The 25,254-nt window shown below is 36.3% G+C and overlaps 1 protein-coding gene across 1 annotated transcript in view; it reads right to left on the bottom strand.

The window, feature by feature from the left end:
• LOC128638599 (sulfotransferase 2B1) overlaps window positions 1-25,254 on the bottom strand; it is an 89,391-nt gene that overhangs the window by 50,677 nt on the left and 13,460 nt on the right. Inside the window, exon 4 of the mRNA XM_053690653.1 lies at window positions 324-450. Within this exon, the coding sequence (XP_053546628.1) occupies window positions 324-450 (127 nt within the window). The remainder of the gene's footprint in view (window positions 1-323; window positions 451-25,254) is intronic.

Below are 25,254 nucleotides of genomic sequence, written 5' to 3'. Positions count from 1 at the left end.
AGGAGCCAACCCATTTTTGGTTCAGAACCCTGGATAGTGCTTGCTGATTGATGACTACATTTAGCCACCAATCAGCAATCGGTACCCAGGTGCTGAACCTAAAATGGGACGGCTTCTAAGTTTTCATTCCTGCTTTTCAAATAAAGATACCAAGAAAATGAAGAAAATTGATTATAGGAGTAAATTAGAAATGTTCTTAAAATTGCATGTTCTATCCGAATCATGAAAGAAAAACATTCGGTTTAGTATCCCTTTAATTCTCTTTAAGTAAAAGTAAGTTTAAGATTATTATTAGTTTTGATTTTATGTTTCTTTTAACTCACCATTTCCTTCCAGAAAGTCTTCTAAGTATTTCTGAAAGCTTTCAGGGTCCTTGTAGAGACAAAGCATCTTAGCAAAATAGAACAGAGATACAAAGATGTCCTTAGGATTCCTCATAATGTAAATTATCTGAAAGTATATAACAAGGTATGTTCATTGATTAAAAGTGCAAAAGTAATTAATTTGTAACTGTTGGAGTAAACAATAGAAAAACGTAATGTAAAAAATACTTCACACTCATTTTCATTTATTGCTCCATGTAAAAGCAAATGTTTTAAATAAATTACACCTTATTTTTTTTCTTTAATAAATAGTGGTTATTGTCTTGAAAAAAATCTTTTTGTTATCCAGCTTGTTTAGATGTTCCCCAGTAACGCAAAAGTCATTGGAGTTGGACCTATTTGTAGTGCTGACTTAGGGCCTACAACAATTTTAGGAGCCCACAAAAATGTGATTTCTTCAGAAGCAAAACAAGAATGTTTGGGTTGAAGGAAATGTTTAAAAAAATTTTTTTAAAATACAATTTAAATCTAAATACATGACAACTGAATAAACTACAGGTGGCCCTTGGTTTACGCCGGTTCAATTTGTGCCGTTTCATAATACCAACCTTTTTTTTTTTAAAGTCATGTGACTGCTATTGAAATACATTGCACTAATTAAAATAGCCAGTAGGTGGAGCTGTCAGCTTGTGTTTCAGCAAAGTTAAGCAAGCTTTACAGCCTGAAATTGATCTATGTACACAGATCAGACCAGACTTATTGAGTAAAGAGTTCTAGCAGGCACTTCCCTATTATCTTCCCGTCCTGCAGCTTGAGGTGAGGGTGCCTAACTGCCTATTAATCACTGCAGATTGAAATGCATAGAATAGGTGCAGAACCAATATTATCTAACATGCTAACAATGTAGAGAACTGTTTGCAGAAAAATGCAAGTAAAAAACGTTTTTGTTCATTAAACTTAGTTTGATGATGATGCAGTCTGTTGTGTAATTATTTTATTAGGTGCTGTTAGCAAATGTTTTTGTTCATTAAATTTAGTTTAATTATATTTTCTGTGTTGTGTGATTATTTTATTAGGTTATAATACTGTTTTAGCAAATGTTTTTGTTCATTTAACTTAATTTAATTATATATTCTGTGTTGTGTGATTATTTGATACTGTTTATAATGCTGTTTAGCATTTAAAGTCTTCATTTCAAAGCTTTAAAAATAATGTATTAGGTGTTATGTCAATTTTGAGAGGGGCCTGGAATCTAACTCCCTCACTTCCCATTGACTTACATTATAAACTGGGTTTCAATTTACAAAGATTTGGATTTACAACCATTCCTTCTGGAACCTAACCCCAGTGTAATCTGAGGGCTACCTGTACTTATAATACTCCTCCCAAAGTTCTGAAGCTCCTGGGTGGGGGTCCGTTCTTTTACATTCTATTTCAGTCTTTTTCCATGCATGCATCTGTCAGTGACACTGCCTGACATTTTATGACAGTGGTGTCAGAGTACACAGCACCACAGACTCAGCCTCAGTCATGGCTAGGGGAACACAAGAAGGAACAAGACATTATACAGGTAGGGCAATGTCCCCCCTTTAGTGATGTCAGTAATCAGCCATAGGTGCCAACTAAATGATGATGGCCCTTAGCCTCAGCACAGTTTACTTCTTGCAATAAGCAAGTTACATACTTTGAGAGTGTTGGTATAAATATTATCCTGACTGTTTTTTTAGTTGTCTTTATAACAATGCAATCATAAAATATAAGTTTTAATATTTTGTTTTGAAGAAGGATGGCGTGAAGGAAAATGTGCCTAGGGCCTACAAAAGTCATAATACTGTCCTGCTTACCAGACAGTAGACAATTAATCTAGTGCCTTACAGGGCCAAATGTGGATACCTGACCCTCACACCGATAAGCTTGTTGGACATTCTATTTCCAAATTAACAAAAGCAACTAAAAGATAGTTGCAAAAAAAGAATACACTTGCAGTACTCAAATTCCCCACGAGATGTATAATTATTATAGGGTGGTGTACGTCAACAAAAGTAATAAAAAATTAAACTTTATTTAATATAATTAAAAATGGGTGCATTATAAATAACTAGAGAAATATGGGCTGAGTCATAAGGTACTATCTTTGATACTATCACACCAGGAAACAAGTAAAGTGCAATTACTTAGGTCAGCATAAAATTGGGGTGATCAAAAATGACCTGGAGTATATAATGCCCCCACTAGACTAATATATCCGGCTTAGAGGTGAGAAAGATGCCAAGAGGTAGAAATTCCCAAGATGTATTGGTGCTTGGTGCAAACAGTAATTATTATGATAATATAACGCTCAGATATTCCACCTTTCAATATATAGCAAAGGTTGCTAAGTCACTTATATAGTTACAGAGGTTTATAGATTTAAATATAATTGTGCTCCCACAGTGATATAATAGCTCACAGGGTTGTATCTGGTGGAGAAGTATTTGTTATATTGGAAATGTGGTATGAAATATTATACCTCCATATTGGTTCAGTATAGTGATATCACTTCCACTATAATAAACTGAGTAACAGCCCTATTTTATATATATATATATATATATATATATATATATATATATATATATATATATATGTTCAGTGAGCTCATAGATATACTGTGTTAAATAGTCCTATGGTGGTTAACTAGGTATAGGTTGCTTTAAGTATTGTATTCATTATCACAAAGCAATCTTAATATATAGTTTCCAAAGTCATAATATGCTGCGGTTATTGTATTTGTGTTATGAACCCTCTGTATTGAATACTATATTCAGTGGAATTAGATCTATGATAAAATCATGTTATTTGCATATATATTCAAGGAACTGATAAATATACTATGCTGGGAGGTTCTCAGCTAGATCAGCGGTCGCCAACCAGTGGTCCGTGGACCACTAGTGGTCCACAAGAAGATGTTGGTGGTCCTTGACACCATCAAGCAGGAATTAATCTCCTCTAATGGTGTCACCCCGTCACGCAGCAACTCCCTACAGTGCGCCTGGCTGGACAGCTGTGAAAACAGAAGAGATAAATTACAATCTCCCTACGCACGGTGCGTAGTACTTTGCAACTTGCATAGCTAGATTGTATTTTTAACTCCTCCCGTCCGGCATGTTGTTTAGAGGAAGATGGTTCCATTCTAAAGCCAGCAGAGGTTGGTATAGTCTTGGCTTGAAATAGTGGAATTAAAATATAGAAAAAAAAAGAAAAGCTTAAAAAAATTTTCACTAAGCACTGTACATTCCAGTAGGTAGCATTCTCTTGGAATCAGACAAGCCCAGATTCTTCCATTAGACTGACAGAAAGTGAACTGTGATTCATCACTGCAGAGAACATGTTTCAATGCTCGAGAGTACAGTGGTTGTGAGCTTTACACCACTCCATCCAACGCTTGGCATATTGATGTGAGGCTTGTGTATAGCTTCTCAGCTATGGAAACCCATTTCATGAAGCTCTGACACACAGTTCTTGTGCTGATGTTGTTCCCATTGGTAGTTTGGAAATCTGTAGTGAGTGATACAACGGATAATAGGTGTTTTTTATGAGCTAGATACTTCAGCATTTAGAACTAAGTTTGCATGGTCTACCACTTCATGGCTTGACTGTTCTTGCTCCAAGACACTTCTACTTCAGAATAATAGTACTTACAAACTGATTTGTTGCAACGGTCGCATCCTATTACAATTTGATGTTTAAAGTCACTGAGCTCTTTAGTACAACCCATTGTATGTGCTGGAATTGATGCACCCCTTAACAATGAGTGTGGCTGAAACACATTAACTCAATAATTAGTAGGGGTGTCCATATACTTTTGGACATACAGTGTGTATAACATGTAGTTCATATTAGTTTTAATATCAATACAAGCAATCCCTTTATAGCATGTAGCAGGATGAGACAAGCATAGGTATATCTCATACTACATTTATTTCAGTGGAAAATTACAGGAAAGGCAGACAAAAACATTCGGCTAGATTATGAGTTGTGCATTAGGGTAAAAAAGCAGCATTAAGAGGTCCTAACGCTGCTTTTTTATGCCCGCTGGTATTACGAGTCTTGCAGGTTTAGGGGCATTGCACACTTCTTTGGCCTTACCGCAAAACGATTTACGTAAACTTTGTAAAGTCTTTTTTCTATGGGACTTCCATAGCGCTGATATTACGAGTCTGTCCTGGGAGGCCAAAAAGTGAGCCGTACACCCTACTCTGTCAAGATCCCTAACGCATTTAAAAGTCAGTAGTTATGAGTTTTATGGTACAACACCGTAGTATAAAACTCATAACTAAAGTGCTAAAAAGTACACTAACACCCATAAACTACCTATTAACCCCTAAACCAAGGCCCTCCCGCATCGCAAATACTATAATAAAATTATTAACCCCTAATCTGCCGCTCCGGACACTGCCGCCACCTACATTATATTTCTACATTATATTTATTAACCCTTAATCTGTCGCCCCAATGTCGCCGCAACCTAACTACATTTATGAACCCCTAATCTGCCGCCCCCAACGTCGCCGCCACTATATTAAAGTTATTAACCCCTAAATCTAAGTCTAACCCTAAACCTAACACCCACTAACTTAAATATAATTTAAATAAATCTAAATAAATATTCCTATCATTAACTAAATTATTCCTATTTAAAACTAAATACTTACCTATAAAATAAACCCTAAGCTAGCTACAATATACCTAACTATATTATTATTATGTTATTTATTTCATATTTAATCTGTCTCTCTCTCTATCTCTCTCTCTCTCTCGGTCGGGTGGGTGCGCGTGCGATCAGCTGTGCGCTTTCTAAGGCCAAGTGTTTGTCTGTACTGCGCATGACGGCTTCAGACAAACACTTGCCTTTTATAATATAGGACTAGTGTTAAAGCCCATGTACACGGGCCAAATTTTTTTTTTTTTTTTTTTTTTTGTTATTCAAAAAAATAACATAAGATATAAACATTAAAGTAGACATAAAGTCATATTTTTATTTTTAGTAAATTAAATTAAAATAAAGTTTAATTTGTACATGAATAATATTGTTGCTCTAAATAATACAAAATTACTTCTAACTAATTAAAAATACACAACTTATTTGTTTATTTAAAGTATATTTCTTTATAAACAATGTTTTTTGTATAAATTTTATCACTGTTTGGTAATATCTTTCCATGCTTTGAACTTTGAAGTATCTTAATTTTGACATCAGATGATGTACGAACTCGAGACATTGCAACATAAAGTTGTCCATGACTGAATACTGGTTCTGGAAGAAATATTCCTACTTTGTCTAACGTTTGACCTTGTGATTTGTTGATGGTCATTGCAAATGCAAGTTTGATTGGAAACTGTCTCCTTCGTAAAATGAATGGTAGTTCAGTGTTGGCAGGGGCTAAATCTATTCTCGGAATAAACACCATTTGGTTTTTTGCTGTTCCTGTGAGTACTTCTGCAATTAATAGATTTGGCTTAAGATCTTTAACTATCAATCTTGTTCCATTGCACAGACCTTTTTTTGTGTTCAGATTTCTGAGCAACATAATAATACTTCCCAATTTTATTTTTAACTTATGAAGAGGCATTCCTGATGGAGCTAATTCGTTTAGAAACTCTATGGGATAGTTTTGTGCATCTTCATCTGTCTGATCATCAATTGAATCTGAACTCAGATATATTTTTTCATCACCATCGAGTATATTTAATACATGCTCATTGATTTGATCAACATGACAATTTTTCGTACACAAAATGGCCTTTTTTGAAAAACTGTGAAGATCAGATGGAAGAATTTTTTTTCCAAAAATTTCAGATATGATACAATCATTGCATATTAATTTGGAAGGGATCTCAACTAAATCCTCAGGAAGGCCCTCTGAATTATTTAATGAACCCTGTCCTAATTTTAGTAGCCAATTGCTAAATTCTGGATCCACTGAACGCACATTATTCTTCAATTTTAAAATTTTAAATTTATCCCAGTGATCATAGAACTTTATAGTAGCTTCCACAATAGCAGTTCTATTGCAATGAGGAAGAACTGGGAGTGTTTGTCTGAAGTCTCCACCAAGGAGTATAACTTTTCCACCAAATGGCTTATTGTTCTGCATAATTTCCTGAAGAAGGTTATTTACACATTTTAGAGCTATACCGGGTGTCATTGAGGCCTCATCCCAAATAATCAATTTAGCATTACGTATGAACTCTGCATCTTTTGAAGTCATTCTCATATTTGATGTTGATGTTTCCAGTAATGGAATTGGAAGTTTAAACTGTGAATGGTAAGTTCTGCCACCATCAAGGAGATTAGCTGCTATTCCTGTAGAGGCAACAGGAAGAACTCCATCTGTGCGTCCACGTAAAGTACTCAATAATGTTTTATATAAATAAGTCTTGCCACTTCCACCAGGTCCATCAATAAAAAAACATCTGTGTGGTAAATTTTCATTATCAATTGCAGACATTACATTGTCAAATGCAGCTTTTTGCTCGATGTTTAATGCTTCTTGAAGTTGTGCTCCAACTTGGGCTTCCAAGTGTGTAACATAGTTGAATTGCATTTCTGGAATGAAGTTTGATGGATTGGGTAGTCCAAAATCTTCACAACGTTTACTATGCAATATGAGAACATTTTGAATATCTGTTAATGCCAAATTTTTGCAACTTTTGCAATCATCAATGTGGTCTTCATGACGTGAATAATCTTCATAAAGATCATGTTTGTATTTTTCAAAGAGTTGTGGGACATTAGGTGGGACAACAAATATACACAAATAAGCAAACAGTTCCCTCATTTGTTTAGGCATCTGTTGAGATGCTGATTCGTTAAGTGTAAGATCCCATGTAGCGTCGTCATCTAAAAGTGAAAGCTTTTGGGCAGCTTCTTTGAATGTGTGACAAACTTGTCCATTAACAGTTCGTAAGTCCTTAAAGGATATTGCTCCTTTTAAGTGCAAGAGCAATAACCTCAAACAAAATCTCTCCAAATCTGATGAAATATTTACATTATACAATCTGCCAATTGTTGTATCTGCTCCTCTTTGTCTTGGATTCCACTTACGGTTTTTTACATCAAATACAAAATGTTGAGGAATGTCAGAGTAAAAAAGTTCACATGCCGCATTATTATCCACATTCAACTTAAAGTATGCTGTCAAAGTGGTATCCCTGTCTTGTGCCTTTTCTGCAGCTAATTGTACGTTTTCATTATGGAAATATACATCTTGTTCGCCTGGAAGATGAACTTGAAGTCTTATTATTGTATGTGTTTGATGGTGCATCAAAAAACCATACAACCTCCAAACAGCTTCAGGAGCACTGACATATCTTGTGTCCAAAAAATTTTGAATTTCATCATGCTGTAGTGTATTATGTTCCTTAATGGAAATATTTGCACAATCGTAACCTTTATATACATATTTGAAGAGATATTTAACACTTTTAACAGAAACACAACTCTCTACATTTATATGGCAGTTGTATTTCAAGCAGAAGTATGGGCTATATGGAACTACCCATGAGTTGTCAATTTTTTTCCCTTTGACAATTACAGTGGTGTCATTTTTTTGTCTACGATATCGCGGATATCCATCAACATTAATTAAAGTTTCTTTTTGAAAATTTTTTGGAAAATTCTTGCTGCAATTACCATCAACCATGCATGGAGAATTTAAATTATGTTCTCCACATGGACCGTGTATCATATGCTTTATTACAATAGCATGTAGTCTTGGATAAATCTGTTCATCAGGAATTTCAGCTGATATAAAAGTGTCAATGGTTTCAGCATCATTTGGCTTGTCTTCGGCTTTCAATATTAAAAGGATATGAGCATGTGGTAATCCTCTTTTTTGAAACTCTATTACATGCACTTTTGCGCAAGGACTTCCAAGAACATGTTTGTTCAAGATATCATTCAAAAGAGAATTTAATTTGAGATTGAAAACTCTTGCTACCAAATCTGGTCTGAACTCCACTGCTTGACCTTCTAATAGGTTATCAAGTATCTCAGGCCATTTAGGGTTGCAGGTCATGGTGATGAAGTAATCCGGTTTTCCATATTTTCTAACAATGGCCATAGCATCATGGTAGTTTTGGGCCATATTTCGTGGACTTCCCTGAAAAGATGATGGCAAAATAACTGCTTTTCCAGGCATCAGGCCCTGTGCAGCAGCCTCACTTTGAATGTAATCCATTAATCCTGTATATTTTTCAATGCGAAGATTAGATTGACTTTGACGGATATAGTTGAGTCTGTTGGCCTCAGTCTTGACATAAGCATCAACAAAGTACTGCTGCGTCAACTTGCCAGCACTAAGGAAAGGATTGAATTGATCCCTAATTGAAATTCTGTAAGAGTAGTATTTCATTTGGCTAACTCTTATCCTTGGATTGGTGGTTACTCTTCTTTGTACATCACTAATTGATGTTGGCCTGTAGTTAAGAGCAATATTGGAACCCCAACTTTGGTCCCCATATGGAAACAACAAAGGATACAGCAATGGTTCAAGATTAGGATCTAAAACACTTATTCTTTCAGTTTTTTTTGTTTGATCTGTAGATCGGCAATGAATAAGAAGGTCACGTTCAAGAGGAGGTTCACCATCAGAATTTTGGAAAATAACAGCAACCTCATTAACTCTTTGTACGTTATATCTTCGGTAATCTGATGTTCTGTCCTGCAGAATTACCATTGAAACTTTAGAATTTTGAACTCCATTTAAAGATGCTTCATGGATGCATTCTTGCTCTACCTCATAGAGCATTTTACATGCTTTTGCAAAAGGGTTATACTGAGACATATATGAACTTAACTCCCTCAAAAGTTCAATGTGACATCCTGAATTTTCTTTTAGTGCTGCTCGTTGGTCCGCAGCTTCCTCAGGACTCAAAATGTAGAGTTGTGCAAATTTGCGTTGATCATCATTTTCTGGATGCAAAGCACCAGATCGGTGATAAATTTGGCCATTTATTCTAAAACAGTATGGGCCATATCCTGGAGGTGGTGCAATGTTTGCTCCCATTGATGCAAACGCCAATGCACTATTTATAGAACGGATATTTTGCATAAAATTCTTTGAATGTGTGTGTTGTCCAGTCATTAGTTGTTGGATCAGTGGTGAAATTTGTATATGAGGTAATGTTATTTTTCCTTTATTGCAGCATTTATTAAAAAGCTTATCGCTTGGTTGTTCCTCTGGAAAATGCTTTGCCATGCAAAATTTGCAATAAACATTAAGTTGACCACATGTGTGCATCGGGACATTGTCTTCATTAAATAATGAATGGTTGATGTTAGTACTATTTTTTTTTTTTTTTTTCTACGTGCAGCAGAACGTGATCTTTGCATGTCCAGTTGGAGACATTTTTCCTGAGCAGTCATATTGGCCCTACAAATCCGTTTTTTTGAAGAATCCTTTTTGCGTAGAGTTACCCTTTGTTGTTCAGTCATATGTGTCCGTCGTATACGTTGAGTTTCTTTTCTTCTGCGTTTAACGTTTTCTGCATCTTCCTGTGTTAAAATTCTTTTAGGAGGCATTCTTCTATTTTTATTTTTATGCAGCACTCTTTAGTTTGTTTTAAAGACTCTTTTTTTTTTTTTATGCACTTCTTTGTAGTCACTTTTTTTTATGCAGTATATATGTTTTTTAAGGTTTATTCTTATTAGGCACTCTTTATTGCCTTTTTTATGCTGTATATATGTTTTTTTAAATCGGTTTGTTATAATGCTGCTTATGTAGTATTAGGCACTCTTTATTGCCTTTTTTATGCTGTTTATGCAGTGTCTTTATTTGTTTTAGGCAGTCTTTTAGGCACTCTCTTTGTTATATCGGCAGTGTTTATTTTGTATTAGGCAATGTTAGGCAAATTTTTTTTTTTTAGACAATCTTTATTTTGTTTAACAAAGTCTTAGGCACTCTTTACTTTGTTTTATACACTTTTTATTTTGTTTTTGGCAGTGTTATTTTTTTTTAATGCAGTCTTAGGCACTCTTTATTTTGTTGTAGACATTAGGCGTGTTTATGCTGCTTATGTAGTATTAGGCACTCTTTATTGCCTTTTTTATGCTGTTTATTGCTGTCTCTTTATTTGTTTTAGGCAGTCTCTTTATTTCCCTTTTTTTTTAGGCACTCTCTTTTTTTAATATCGACAGTCTTTATTTTTTTAGATAGTCTTTTTTAGACAATACACTTTTTCTTTTGTTTTTGGCAGTTTTATTTTGTTTTCATGCAGTCTTAGTCACTCTTTATTAGGCGTGTTTGTCACTCTTTACTTTGTTTTAAACACTCTAGGACTATGCACTTTTTTTATACACTTTTTTTTTATGCAGTATATATGTTTTTTTATGGTTTATAGTATTAGGCACTCTTTATGGGGTTTTTTATACAGTATATATATAATGCTGCTTATGAGTAACTTTGTTTTTTGCAGTCTTAATTTTTGTTCATGCAGTCTTAGGCACTCTTTATTTTGTTGTAGACATTAGGCGTGTTTGTCACTCTTTACTTTGTTTTAAACACTCTTTTTTTTGTATTATGTCCTTTTTTTAAGACACTTTTTTTATGCAGTATATATGTTTTTATATCTTTTGTTAAAAAGGTTGATTAAAATTCAGCTTATGTAGTATTAGGCACTCTTTATTGCCTTTTTTATGCAGTATATATGTGTTTTTTTCAAAGATTTTATTATAATGCTGCTTATGTAGTATTAGGCTCTTTTTTTGCCTTTTTTTTATTCTGTATATATGTTTTTTTAAAAATGTTTCTTATAATGCTGCTTATGTAGTATTAAGCACTCTTTTTTTCCTTTTTTATGCAGTATATATGTTTTTTTTTTTTTAAAAGGGTTTATTATAATGCTGCTTATGTAGTATTAGGCGCTCTTTATTTCCTTTTTTTTTTTATTTGTATAGAGACTTTTTATATGTGCAGTGCAGCACTATTTTTTCTTTTAAAGTAATATAGTTATGTTATATGTGCTGTGCAGCACAGTATTGAGCTCTTTTATGAGCTTATGACTAAAATATTTATTTTTATTTTATTTGTATAGAGACTTTTTATATGTGCAGTGCAGCACTATTTTTTCTTTTAAAGTAATATAGTTATGTTATATGTGCTGTGCAGCACAATGTTGTGCTCTTTTATGAGCCTATTAATCCTTTTTTATTTTTAAAACCTAAAATTTATTTTTTGATCCTATTAAGGTTTTTTTTTTTTTTTTTTTTTAAACTACTATGTGCTGTTAGCACAGTGTTGGTCTCTTTATGAGGCTATTTTTCTTTTTTTTTTGTATGTTCTGTTAGCACAGTGTTGTGCTCTTGTAAGAGGCTATTATTCCTTTTTTTTGTATGTTCTGTGTATATTTTTTTTTTTTTTTTAAATAAGCATATATTTTTTTTGTATGTGGTTTTTTTTTTTTTTTTAGTATGTTTAGCACATACCTAAGTCCTGAGTGCTCGGTTTTTTTTTTTAGTATGTGCTATTTTGCACATAAGCAAATGTGAGGTATTTTTTTTTAGTATGTACAAATTTTTAAACTAAAGAGCAAATGTTTTCCTGAGGGACTATTTTTTTGAACATTTTTTTTTTAAACTAAAATTTTTAAACTAAAGAGCAAATTTTTTCCTGAGGGACTTTTTTTTTCAAAATTTTTTTTTTTAAACTAAAATTTTTAAACTAAAGAGCAAATGTTTTTAGTATGTACAAATTTTTAAACTAAAGAGCAAATGTTTGCTTTCAAATAAATGCGCAGCATAAGTCCTGAGGTAATTTTTTTCCTGAGGGCATAAAATTTCAAGACCCAATTATTTTAAACTAAAGTAAAGAGTTTCAAGACCCAATTCTTTTAAATTAAAGTAAAGAGGTTTTTGTTTTTTGCTTAATTTTTTTTTTTTTTTTGCGGAGCTTTGAAATGAAGACCTTTCTCAGTGCCAGTGCAATAGAAATGCGCAATGTATTATGGCTCGCGACGCTTTTAACGGCTAGTTGCGTGCGCGTGGGTTCGCGTGCGCGTGCACATGCGCAAGTGGGTTGTCAATGGCTAGGGCGTGCGCATGCGCAAGTGGGTTGTCAATGGCTAGGGCTTCGCGTGCGCGTGGGTTGTCAATGGCTATGGCTTCACGGGTTCGCGTGCGCGTGCGGGGGGCTCAAAGTGTGCGTGCGCAGCAAGGGGGGTCAATGGGCTCAAATCAGTTTGTGTCAGTTTGTGAGTGTGGGCTCAAATCAGTTTGTGAGTGTGCGGTAAGGTTCACAAACAATAGGGCTCAAATCTGGGGCTCAAATCAGTTTTGAGAGTGTGCGGTAAGGCGCGTGCGCGTGCGGGGTGCTAACAAACAATGCTAAGTGGGTTGCGCGTGCGAACAGCTGGCCAAGGGTGCGCGTGCAGCGGCAAGAGTTTGTCTGAACTGCGCATGACGGCTTCAGAAAAACTCTTGTCTTTTATAATATAGGATAGTTACATTGTAGCTATTTTAGGGTTTATTTTTATTTTACAGGCAAGTTTGTATTTATTTTAACTAGGTAAAATACTTATTAAATAGTTATTAGCTATTTCATAACTATCTAGCTAAAATAAATACAAAAGTACCTGTAAAATAAAACCAAACCTAAGTTACACTAACACCTAATACTACACTATAATTAAATAAATTAACTAAATTAAATACAATTACCTAAAATAAATTAGCTAAAGTACAAAAAAAACACTAAATTACAGAAAATAACAAATTACAGATATTTAAACTAATTACACCTAATCTAATAGCCCTATTAAAATAAAAAAGCCCCCCCAAAATAAAAAAAACCCTAGCCTAAACTAAACTACCAACAGCCCTTAAAAGGGCCTTTTGCAGGGCATTGCCCCAAAGTAATTAGCTCTTTTACCTGTAGAAAAAAATACAAACAACCCCCCCAACAGTAAAACCCACCACCCTCACAACCAACCCCCCAAATAAAATACTATCTAAAAAAAAACCTAAGCTCCCCATTGCCCTGAAAAGGGCATTTGGATGGGCATTGCCCTTAAAAGGGCAGGTAGCTCTTTTGCAGGCCCAAAGTCCCTAACCTAAAAATAAAACCCACCCAATACACCCTTAAAAAACCTAACACTAACCCCCTGAAGATCGACTTACCGGGAGAAGTCTTCATCCAAGCCGGGCCGAAGTCCTCAACGAAGCCGGGAGAAGTCTTCATCCAAGCCGGGCGAAGTGGTCCTCCAGATGGGCAGAAGTTTTCATCCAGATGGCATCTTCTATCTTCATACATCCAGCGCGGAGCGGGTCCATCTTCAAGAGATCCGACGCAGAGCATCCTCCTCATCCGATGACTAAAGCTGAATCGAGGTACCTTTAAGTGACGTCATCCAAGATGGCATCCCTTAGATTCCGATTGGCTGATAGAATTCTATCAGCCAAACGGAATTAAGGTAGAAAAAATCCTATTGGCTGATGCAATCAGCCAATAGGATTGAAGTTCAATCCTATTGGCTGATCCAATTAGCCAATAGGATTGAGCTTGCATTCTATTGGCTGTTCCAATCACCAATAGAATGCAATAGAGCTAAAGGGCATTTAGCTCTTTTTTTTATTTTGGGGGGGCTTTTTTATTTTGATAGGGCTATTAGATTAGGTGTAATTAGTTTAAATATCTGATCATTTCTTTTTTTATTTTGTGTAATTTAGTGTTTGTTTTTGTAATTTAGGTAATTGTATTTAATTTAGGTAATTTATTTAATTGTAGTGTAAGGTTAGTTGTTAGTGTAACTCAAGTTAGGTTTTTTTTTACAGGTAAATTTGTATTTATTTTAGCTAGGTAGTTATTAAATAGTTAATAACTATTTAATAACTATTCTACCTAGTTAAAATAAATACAAGCTTGCCTGTAAAATAAAAATAAACCCTAAGATAGCTACAATGTAACTATTAGTTATATTGTAGCTAGCTTAGGGTTTATTTTATAGGTAAGTATTTAGTTTCAAATAGGAATTATTTAGTTATTAATAGTAGGTTTTATTTAGATTTATTTTAATTATATTAAAGTTAGGGGGTGTTAGGGTTAGACTTTAGGGTTAGGTTTAGGGGTTAATAAATTTAGTATAGCGGCGGCGATGTTGGTTGCGGCAGATTAGGGGTTAATAAATGTAGGTAGGTGGCGGCGATGTTAGGGGCAGCAGATTAGGGGTTAATAATATTTAACTAGTGTTTGCAATGTGGGAGTGTGGCGGTTAAGGGGTTAATATGTTTATTATAGTGGCGGCGATGTCTGGAGCTGCAGATTAGGGGTTAATAAGTACAATGTAGGTGTTGGCGATGTCGGGGGCGGCAGATTAGGGGTTAATAAGTGTAAGATTAGGGGTGTTTAGACTCCGGGTTCATATTAGGGTGTTAGGTGCAAACATAAATTTTGTTTCCCCATAGGAATCAATGGGGCTACGTTATGGAGCTTTACGCTGCTTTTTTGCAGGTATTAGGCTTTTTTTCAGCCGGCTCTCCCCATTGATGTCTATGGGGAAATCGTGCACGAGCACGTAAAAACAGCTCACCGCTGACTTAAGCAGCGCTGGTATTGGAGTGCAGTATGGAGCACAATTTTGCTCTACGCTCACTTCTTGCCTGTTAACGCTGGGTTTATGAAAACTTGTAATACCAGTGCTGTAGGAAAGTGAGCGGTGACAATAACGTGCAAGTGAGTACCGCACCCCTCATAACGCAAAACTCGTAATCTAGCCGTCAGTTATATAACATGAAAATGGATCAAAATAAAGAGTTGATCACAATCTTGCTCTTGTTTTTGGCAAATAATGATTCCTGAACTTTGGTCAATATTGTGTTTTTTTCAGTGATCAAAATCCCAAAATGCTTCTGCTGATAATACCTATGAGCACAAAACTGTTACCTCCCCAAAACAACACAAAATCGTCATTTGCCTCAGTAATCTCACAATCAATATCTTAATTTAAACAATTGGGCATGATTAAAGGGATATGAAACCCAAAAATGATCTTTTGTGATTCAGGCATAGCATAACATTTTAAAAATATTTCCAGTTTACTTCTATTATCAAATTTGCATTGTTCCCATAATATTCTGTGTTGAAGAGATACCTAGGTAGGCATCTGGTGCACTACATGACAGGAAATAGTGCTGCCATCTAGTGTTTTGGCAAATAAATAACATTCTTGCAAAACTGCTGCCATCTAAACTGCTGCCATCTAGTTCTTCAGAAATGGGCCAGCTCCTACGCATAAATGCCTGCTTTTCAACAAAAGATACAAAGAAAATGAAGAAAATTGATATTAAAAGTAAATTTGAAAGTTGTTTAAAGGGCCAGTAAAGTTAAAATTAAACTTTCATGATTCGGATAGAGCATCCAATTTTAAACAATGTATTTTTGTTATCAAATTTGCTTTGTTCAATTGTTATCTTTTATTGAAGAATAAAACTAGGTCCGCTCATAAGAGCTCAGGAGTGTGCATGTGTCTTTAGTGCTCTATGGCAGCAGTGTTTTGCAACAATTGTATAACAAAGCTACAAATAATGTTGTAAAACGCTGCTGTGGATACTGTGGATGCAGTTTCGTTATACTCATGTATCCCCCACAACAAGGGTCTTGAGGCCATTTGCTTTTTTCTAGAATACTTCACAGATTACACAGAAGAATTTCAAGTATATCTTGTCAAGGTTGTTGGTTTTCTCTTAACACACAATTTTTTTCTATTTGAGGGGGTTTACTATCTCCAGAGATGTGGAACAGCTATAGGGGCGAAGTTCGCCCCCTCATATGCGAATTTATTTCTTGGATATTGGGAGTTCTTCCACATCTTTGGGGATAGTAACCCCTTCCGCAGTCATATATATTTGTATAAAAGATATATAGACGACCTGCTGTTTATTTGGACTAGACCTGATACTCAGGTTGCTGAATTCTGTCATTACCTTAATATGAATGATATGGGCCTTCAGTTTACATATGAACTTGGTACGAAATCTATTAACTACTTGGATTTGACCTTAGAGGGCCAAACAGATGGTAATATCAAAACAAGGGCATATAGGAAACCAATTTCTGGAAATTCTGTGTTGTATGGCACTAGCTGCCACCCCAGACATGTCCCTCAGGCGATAGTGAAGGGAGAGTTTATCAGATTAAAACGAAATTGTTCAGACTCTAATAATTTCAATAGACTTGCCATTGATCTGGAGAAAAGACTGAAACAAAGAAAATACCCTTATCAAGCTGTATTAAAGGCTAAAAAATCAGTGTCTGCCAGATCGAGGGAGAGTCTCTTGGAATCTAATCCCCCGCAAACTAATGAAAGGAATCAATTTGAAGGGGTAACCTTTGTAACTAGTCATAGTAACCAATTCCCTCAAATATGCTCTATAATTTGTAAACATTTCCAGATTTTGAAAGCAGATGACAAATTGGTAGAGACTGTCAATAAGGGCCTGAGATGTTCCTATAAAAAGGGTCCCACTTTAGGTTCCATTCTATCTCCCACTCTGCTACCCACTAAAGTAACAAATACAAGTTTGTGGCTAAGGCATCTGGGTATGTACAGATGTGGTCACTCTAAATGCAAACCATGTGACTATGTTAAAATCATGGCAACGTTCTCGAGTTATGTGACAGGAAAGGAATATAATATAAAATCATGTCTCAATTGTACAGCCAAATATGGGGTTTACCTCATAGAATGTGTCCAGTGCAAAGTCCAATACATTTCTATTCCTTCACAACTACTAGGTCATCTACCGCCATTGTACAACACTTTGGGGTGTTTCATGGTGGCAATCTTGCCACCTTTTTCTGGTGTGCTATTGAGAAGATTGCCAAGCCAAAGAGGGGTGGCAATATTGATCATATTATGGAGAGGAGAGAGGCATATTGGATTTTCACATTGGGAACTAGGATTCCTAAAGGCCTCAACTCCAAATATGATATCATGAACATATGGGAATAATACATATACATGTACATTTATCTATATATTTTAGGATTTGGGCATTCATAATTGGTTGATTTCACTTCCACACACTGTGGGTCCTTTCCTAAAATCTTATGGTGTTCTCAAACTAATCATTACATCTGTCTATGTTATCACACTATGGCCTAGATTTGGAGTTCGGCGGTAGCCGTCAAAACCAGCGTTAGAGGCTCCTAACGCTGGTTTTGGCCGCCCGCTGGTATTTGGAGTCAGTGATTAAAGGGTCCAACGCTCACTTTTCAGCCGCGACTTTTCCATACCGCAGATCCCCTTACGTCAATTGCGTATCCTATCTTTTCAATGGGATCTTTCTAACGCCGGTATTTAGAGTCGTTTCTGAAGTGAGCGTTAGAGCTCTAACGACAAAACTCCAGCCGCCTGAAAATAGCAGGAGTTAAGAGCTTTCTGGCTAACGCCGGTTCATAAAGCTCTTAACTACTGTACCCTAAAGTACACTAACACCCATAAACTACCTATGTACCCCTAAACCGAGCTCCCCCCACATCGCCGCCACTCGATTAAAATTTTTAACCCCTAATCTGCCGACCGCCACCTACGTTATACTTATGTACCCCTAATCTGCTGCCCCTAACCCCGCCGACCCCTGTATTACATTTATTAACCCCTAACCTGCCCCCCACAACGTCGCTGCCCGCTACTTAAAATAATTAACCCCTGATCTTCCGACCGCAAAGCGCCGCCACCTACGTTATCCCTATGTACCCCTAATCTGCTACCCCAAACACCGCCGACCCCTATATTATATTTATTAACCCCTAATCTGCCCCCCTCAACGTCGCCGACACCTGCCTACACTTATTAACCCCTAATCTGCCGAGCGGACCTGAGCGCTACTATAATAAAGTTATTAACCCCTAATCCGCCTCACTAACCCTATCATAAATAGTATTAACCCCTAATCTGCCCTCCCTAACATCGCCGACACCTACCTTCAATTATTAACCCCTAATCTGCCGAGCGGAGCTCACCGCTATTCTAATAAATGTATTAACCCCTAAAGCTAAGTCTAACCCTAACACTAACACCCCCCTAACTTAAATATAATTTACATCTAACGAAATAAATTAACTCTTATTAAATAAATGATTCCTATTTAAAGCTAAATACTTACCTGTAAAATAAATCCTAATATAGCTACAATATAAATTATAATTACATTGTAGCTATTTTAGGATTAATATTTATTTTACAGGCAACTTTGTAATTATTTTAACCAGGTACAATAGCTATTAAATAGTTAAGAACTATTTAATAGTTACCTAGTTAAAATAATAACAAATTTACCTGTAAAATAAATCCTAACCTAAGATATAATTAAACCTAACACTACCCTATCAATAAATTAATTAAATAAACTACCTACAATTACCTACAATTAACCTAACACTACACTATCAATAAATTAATTAAACACAATTCCTACAAATAAATACAATTAAATAAACTAGCTAAAGTACAAAAAATAAAAAAGAACTAAGTTACAAAAAATAAAAAAATATTTACAAACATAAGAAAAATATTACAATTTTAAACTAATTACACCTACTCTAAGCCCCCTAATAAAATAACAAAGACCCCCAAAATAAAAAAATCCCTACCCTATTCTAAATTAAAAAAGTTACAAGCTCTTTTACCTTACCAGCCCTGAACAGGGCCCTTTGCGGGGCATGCCCCAAGAATTTCAGCTCTTTTGCCTGTAAAAGAATAAATACAATACCCCCCCCCAACATTACAACCCACCACCCACATACCCCTAATCTAACCCAAACCCCCCTTAAATAAACCTAACACTAAGCCCCTGAAGATCTTCCTACCTTGTCTTCACCATCCAGGTATCACCGATCCGTCCTGGCTCCAACATCTTCATCCAACCCAAGCGGGGGTTGGCGATCCATCATCCGGTGCTGAAGAGGTCCAGAAGAGGCTCCAAAGTCTTCCTCCTATCCGGCAAGAAGAGGACATCCGGACCGGCAAACATCTTCTCCAAGCGGCATCTTCGATCTTCTTCCATCCGGTGCGGAGCGGGTCCATCTTGAAGCAGGCGACGCGGATCCATCCTCTTCTTCAGTTGTCTCCCGACTAATGACGGTTCCTTTAAGGGACGTCATCCAAGATGGCGTCCCTCGAATTCCGATTGGCTGATAGGATTCTATCAGCCAATCGGAATTAAGGTAGGAATTTTCTGATTGGCTGATGGAATCAGCCAATCAGAATCAAGTTCAATCCGATTGGCTGATCCAATCAGCCAATCAGATTGAGCTCGCATTCTATTGGCTGTTCCGATCAGCCAATAGAATGCGAGCTCAATCTGATTGGCTGATTGGATCAGCCAATCGGATTGAACTTGATTCTGATTGGCTGATTCCATCAGCCAATCAGAAAATTCCTACCTTAATTCCGATTGGCTGATAGAATCCTATCAGCCAATCGGAATTCGAGGGACGCCATCTTGGATGACGTCCCTTAAAGGAACCGTCATTAGTTGGGAGACAACTGAAGAAGAGGATGGATCCGTGTCGCCTGCTTCAAGATGGACCCGCTCCGCACCGGATGGAAGAAGATCGAAGATGCCGCTTGGAGAAGATGTTTGCCGGTCCGGATGTCCTCTTCTTGCCGGATAGGAGGAAGACTTTGGAGCCTCTTCTGGACCTCTTCAGCACCGGATGATGGATCGCCAACCCCCGCTTGGGTTGGATGAAGGTGTTGGAGCCAGGACGGATCGGTGATACCTGGATGGTGAAGACAAGGTAGGAAGATCTTCAGGGGCTTAGTGTTAGGTTTATTTAAGGAGGGTTTGGGTTAGATTAGGGGTATGTGGGTGGTGGGTTGTAATGTTGGGGGGGGGGGGTATTGTATTTATTCTTTTACAGGCAAAAGAGCTGAAATTCTTGGGGCATGCCCCGCAAAGGGCCCTGTTCAGGGCTGGTAAGGTAAAAGAGCTTGTAACTTTTTTAATTTAGAATAGGGTAGGGAATTTTTTATTTTGGGGGTCTTTGTTATTTTATTAGGGGGCTTAGAGTAGGTGTAATTAGTTTAAAATTGTTGTAATATTTTTCTTATGTTTGTAAATATTTTTTTATTTTTTGTAACTTAGTTCTTTTTTATTTTTTGTACTTTAGCTAGTTTATTTAATTGTATTTATTTGTAGGAATTGTGTTTAATTAATTTATTGATAGTGTAGTGTTAGGTTAATTGTAGGTAATTGTAGGTAGTTTATTTAATTAATTTATTGATAGGGTAGTGTTAGGTTTAATTATATCGTAGGTTAGGATTTATTTTACAGGTAAATTTGTTATTATTTTAACTAGGTAACTATTAAATAGTTCTTAACTATTTAATAGCTATTGTACCTGGTTAAAATAATTACAAAGTTGCCTGTAAAATAAATATTAATCCTAAAATAGCTACAATGTAATTATAATTTATATTGTAGCTATATTAGGATTTATTTTACAGGTAAGTATTTAGCTTTAAATAGGAATCATTTATTTAATAAGAGTTAATTTATTTCGTTAGATGTAAATTATATTTAAGTTAGGGGGGTGTTAGTGTTAGGGTTAGACTTAGCTTTAGGGGTTAATACATTTATTAGAATATCGGTGAGCTCCGCTCGGCAGATTAGGGGTTAATAATTGAAGGTAGGTGTCGGCGATGTTAGGGAGGGCAGATTAGGGGTTAATACTATTTATGATAGGGTTAGTGAGGCGGATTAGGGGTTAATAACTTTATTATAGTAGCGCTCAGGTCCGCTCGGCAGATTAGGGGTTAATAAGTGTAGGCAGGTTTCGGCGACGTTGAGGGGGGCAGATTAGGGGTTAATAAATATAATATAGGGGTCGGCGATGTTAGGGCAGCAGATTAGGGGTACATAGGGATAACGTAGGTTGCGGCGGTTTACGGAGCGGCAGATTAGGGGTTAAAAAAAATATGCAGGGGTCAGCGATAGCGGGGGCGGCAGATTAGGGGTTAATAAGTGTAAGGTTAGGGGTGTTTAGACTCGGGGTTCATGTTAGAGTGTTAGGTGCAGACGTAGGAAGTGTTTCCCCATAGGAAACAATGGGGCTGCGTAAGGAGCTGAACGCTGCTTTTTTGCAGGTGTTAGGTTTTTTTTCAGCTCAAACAGCCCCATTGTTTCCTATGGGGGAATCGTGCACGAGCACGTTTTTGAGGCTGGCCGCGTCCGTAAGCAACTCTGGTATCGGGAGTTGCATTTGCGGTAAAAATGCTCTACGCTCCTTTTTTGGAGCCTAACGCAGCATTTGTTTGAACTCTCGATACCAGAGTTAAATTTATGGTGCGGCCAGAAAAAAGCCCGCGGAGCGTTAACAGCCCTTTTACCGCCAAACTCCAAATCTAGGCCTATGTTATTTATTTTATTAGCTCATTTTTTAGTACAGTTTCAATATTACTCCTCAGGCTCCCCATAGAAGCATTTAATTAGGGAAGGTCCCTTTACAATTCTATAACTCTTTTCATAATGTTTCTTCACATTGTTTAATCTTATTAGTGTTAATACTACAGCGGTTTATGTTATGTAGATATTCCATGTTCTCACATTGTCTCCAATATTTGATCTCAGATTAGGAATGATTAATGATTAATCTTGTATGTGATAGGGCTTAAGGAACATGAAGTGTTAAATTGCGGCACAGGAAATTGGTGTTGTTTTTGTTTTTTTTACTATTTACGTTTTATCCAATAGGAAATGTATTGTAATTATTTAATCTGGTGTGACACTAGACACTGCAGGCTATGATTACGGCTCACAGCCGAAACGCGTAAGCCAACAGTGCCACACCGCTTTTCATTGTGTGCATGTTGCTGCCAAGCTTCCATGGTTAACGTGTTTTAACCTTTGTACAATAAAGTAACGTTTTTAATTATATCGCAGCGGACGCTCTTCTCTTTTTTCTTCATATTGTAAAATGCTGCTGCCATAGAGTACTAAAGACACGTGCACACTCCTGAGCTCTTAAGAGCCTACCAAGCTTTACTCTTCAATAAAAGATGCCAAGGGAATTAAGCAAATTTGATAACAGAAGTACATTGAAAGTTGTTTAAAATTGTATGCTCTATCCGAATCATAAAAGTTTAATTTTGACTTTACTGACCCTTTAAAATCACATGCTCTATCTGAATTCTGAAAGAAGAATGTGGGGTTTCATATCCCTTTAAAGACAAACAAAATGGCGATATAGGGAATTTATTGATCATATCAACATTTGAGTTGCCTGTTTTTTAAATGATCCCTTTTAATAGTGCGTAGTGAAGCTAACATGTGACATGTAACCAATTAACCTGTTGTGCGCCAAAACCGTACAGATATGTGTGTGTGTGTTTCTCTAAGGGATTTAAATTCAACAGTAATATTGTCTGTAAAGTGTATATGTGCTTGTTTTCTTATTGGTTTGGTTCATTTTTATTAATATAAAAAGTGTTTTTTTTTACTTTTCTTACTTGAATTACTTGATTGAACAAGTAGCATTTGTATCTGGTGACATTACTTCCTATTGTCATCCAATATGGAGCTAGAGTGGAGTTATCGCTTCCGATCGTGAGTTATCTTCCCTACAGTGGCTTTTTGCACGTGTCGAGTTGTGCTTGTATTACATGTTGAAAGTAAGAAATTGCGCACGACTGCTAACCTGATGTGCGCAAAAAGTTGAACTTCAACTTGTGTGAGATATATATATATATATATATATATATATATATATATATATATATAAAGCAAACAGAAGAGGGAAGGGCGCACAGACAACCGGGTCCTATCTGGTATAGTATGTGAAGTTCCACAGTAAAAGCACAATATAAGACAAGCCAAATGGTCACTCACTTGTATAAACCTCAATGAAAATGAGGTATGTTGACTGCAAGGAGGCTATACTCAGTCCAATGATCCTCTATGCATACGTCCCTGTGATACTCCAACATAAGGTAAACCGTTAGGAGAAAAGGAGTCCACAATTCCTAAATATCCTTTGTTTGGGTGTAGAAAGGGTAGACTTAAATGGGATCAAACGGACCAGAAAATGTACAAATGTGGAATTTATTTGGGCTAAAACATATATAAGACACAATATCACTTGAGCTAAAACATTAAAAATATAAAAAAATCTCACACCGCAGACCACCGTAGCAGTGCAGACAAACTGAACTCGAGTGAGGGGGCATCCCCTCACTTGAGTACAGTTTGTCTGCAATGCTATGGCACACTGTTACTTATACACACTGCGGTGTGAGACTTTTTAATCTTTTTAATGTTTTACCTCAATGTTTTACCAGTTGCCATCCTCCTTCTTTAAATAATGCGTTACCAATCTCGCAATTTAACAGAGTAGTACGAAACAATAGTGAGATGACTCAAGCACAAGTTTAACTGGTGCAGGTGAAAGACAGATTCCTACAACAGGGCTACAAGGAAACGCATATTTTGAAACATTTTAACACCTTTAAAGATATGGATCAAGACACGGCTCTTACTACCTTTAAACAACAGAAATTGGAGGATAAAATGATTCTCACAACAACATACACTGCTGACAAAAGAGAATTGCAGAATGTAGTGAAACAAGAATGGCATATTGTGGAGTCCGATGGGAACGTGCCTTTAAAGAAGATGCAACATTCAAAAATTGGCTTTCGAAGGTCGAGATCTATCAGGGATATTCTTGTTAAAGTGCATCCAGCACAGAGCTACAGGACTACAACGAGAGTCCAACAGGTTAAACCTGGCTGTTACAAATGTGCTGGATGCACTACCTGCAATGGTCTCCAGAATACCAGATACTTTACTCATCCGGGTACTAACAAAAGGTTTGGGATCCAACATAGAGTAACCTGCACAATGCACAATTGCATTGTCCATGTGGGTAATTCTATGTCGGAAAAACTAATGATGACTTCTGGACTCGTATGGCCAATCATCGTACTTCAATCCGTAGGGCTATAAAAAATGGTGGGTCGGAGCAGCCCGTTGCTCGAGAATTTGCAATGCTTGGTCATACGGTCTCAGATTTGAGGTATGTGATCATCGCTCACATTCCCCCTCTGACTAGAGGGGGGGATAGAGGAAATTTGCTGCTGCAGTGTGAATCCAGGTGGATATTCAACCTGGGTACTAGCCTAGGGGGTTGAATACGCACCTGGATTGGCACTGTTTTCTATGATCCAATTTGTATATAGAATTTTTACTACTGTGTGCCCTAGTTTTTGTATTGAGTCTAATGCTTGTTATTGAGTCTACTGCCAGCTTGCCCTCAATATGTTCTAGGTCCTTATATGTTCAGAGATTTGATTCTATTTTCAGAGATTTTAATATGCATCATGGTTATTGCCTTGCTAGGCAGCATTTTGTAATATAGCAATAATTATATTTAGCTTGTTTTCTGTGTGTTATGATGTATAGAATCATGAGAATAATGTTGTACCATGATTAGATTAAGGTTGTGGCTCCGGTAACTTAATGAATTTGTTTTTGCTAGGAAAGTATCATGCTACTGCTACTTCTACTGGTGCTGTCTATTTTCGATTTAAATCCCTGGCCAGCTGTTACTAAAAAGTGAGTGCGGAACCCTACGTGGGATTATTTTATATACTGTATATATATATATATATATATATATATATATATACACACATAGTTAGACATGTGTTTGCATGTATCTCTAAGTTAAAGCCCTTTGCAGCCTTTTTTATACCTTTTAACACCTGAAACCCCATATCTTTGAGGACTTATACTAATGTATACAGGAAAAGCATAAGAAAAAATCCTAAATTACATTCTTTAGTGAATTTCTAATTTATTAACACCTACATATCTTTCACTCTGTATCATGGTCCTTAACCTCAAAGTTCACAATACAGTAGTGAAAAAGCCGGCAATGTCACTAATCTGTGA

Source organism: Bombina bombina, chromosome 8 (assembly GCF_027579735.1).
Source record: "Bombina bombina isolate aBomBom1 chromosome 8, aBomBom1.pri, whole genome shotgun sequence".
NCBI classification, from domain to species: Eukaryota; Metazoa; Chordata; class Amphibia; order Anura; family Bombinatoridae; genus Bombina; species Bombina bombina.
Note: the sequence above shows the minus strand (reverse complement) of the source record. Positions and strands in the feature narration are given on the sequence as shown.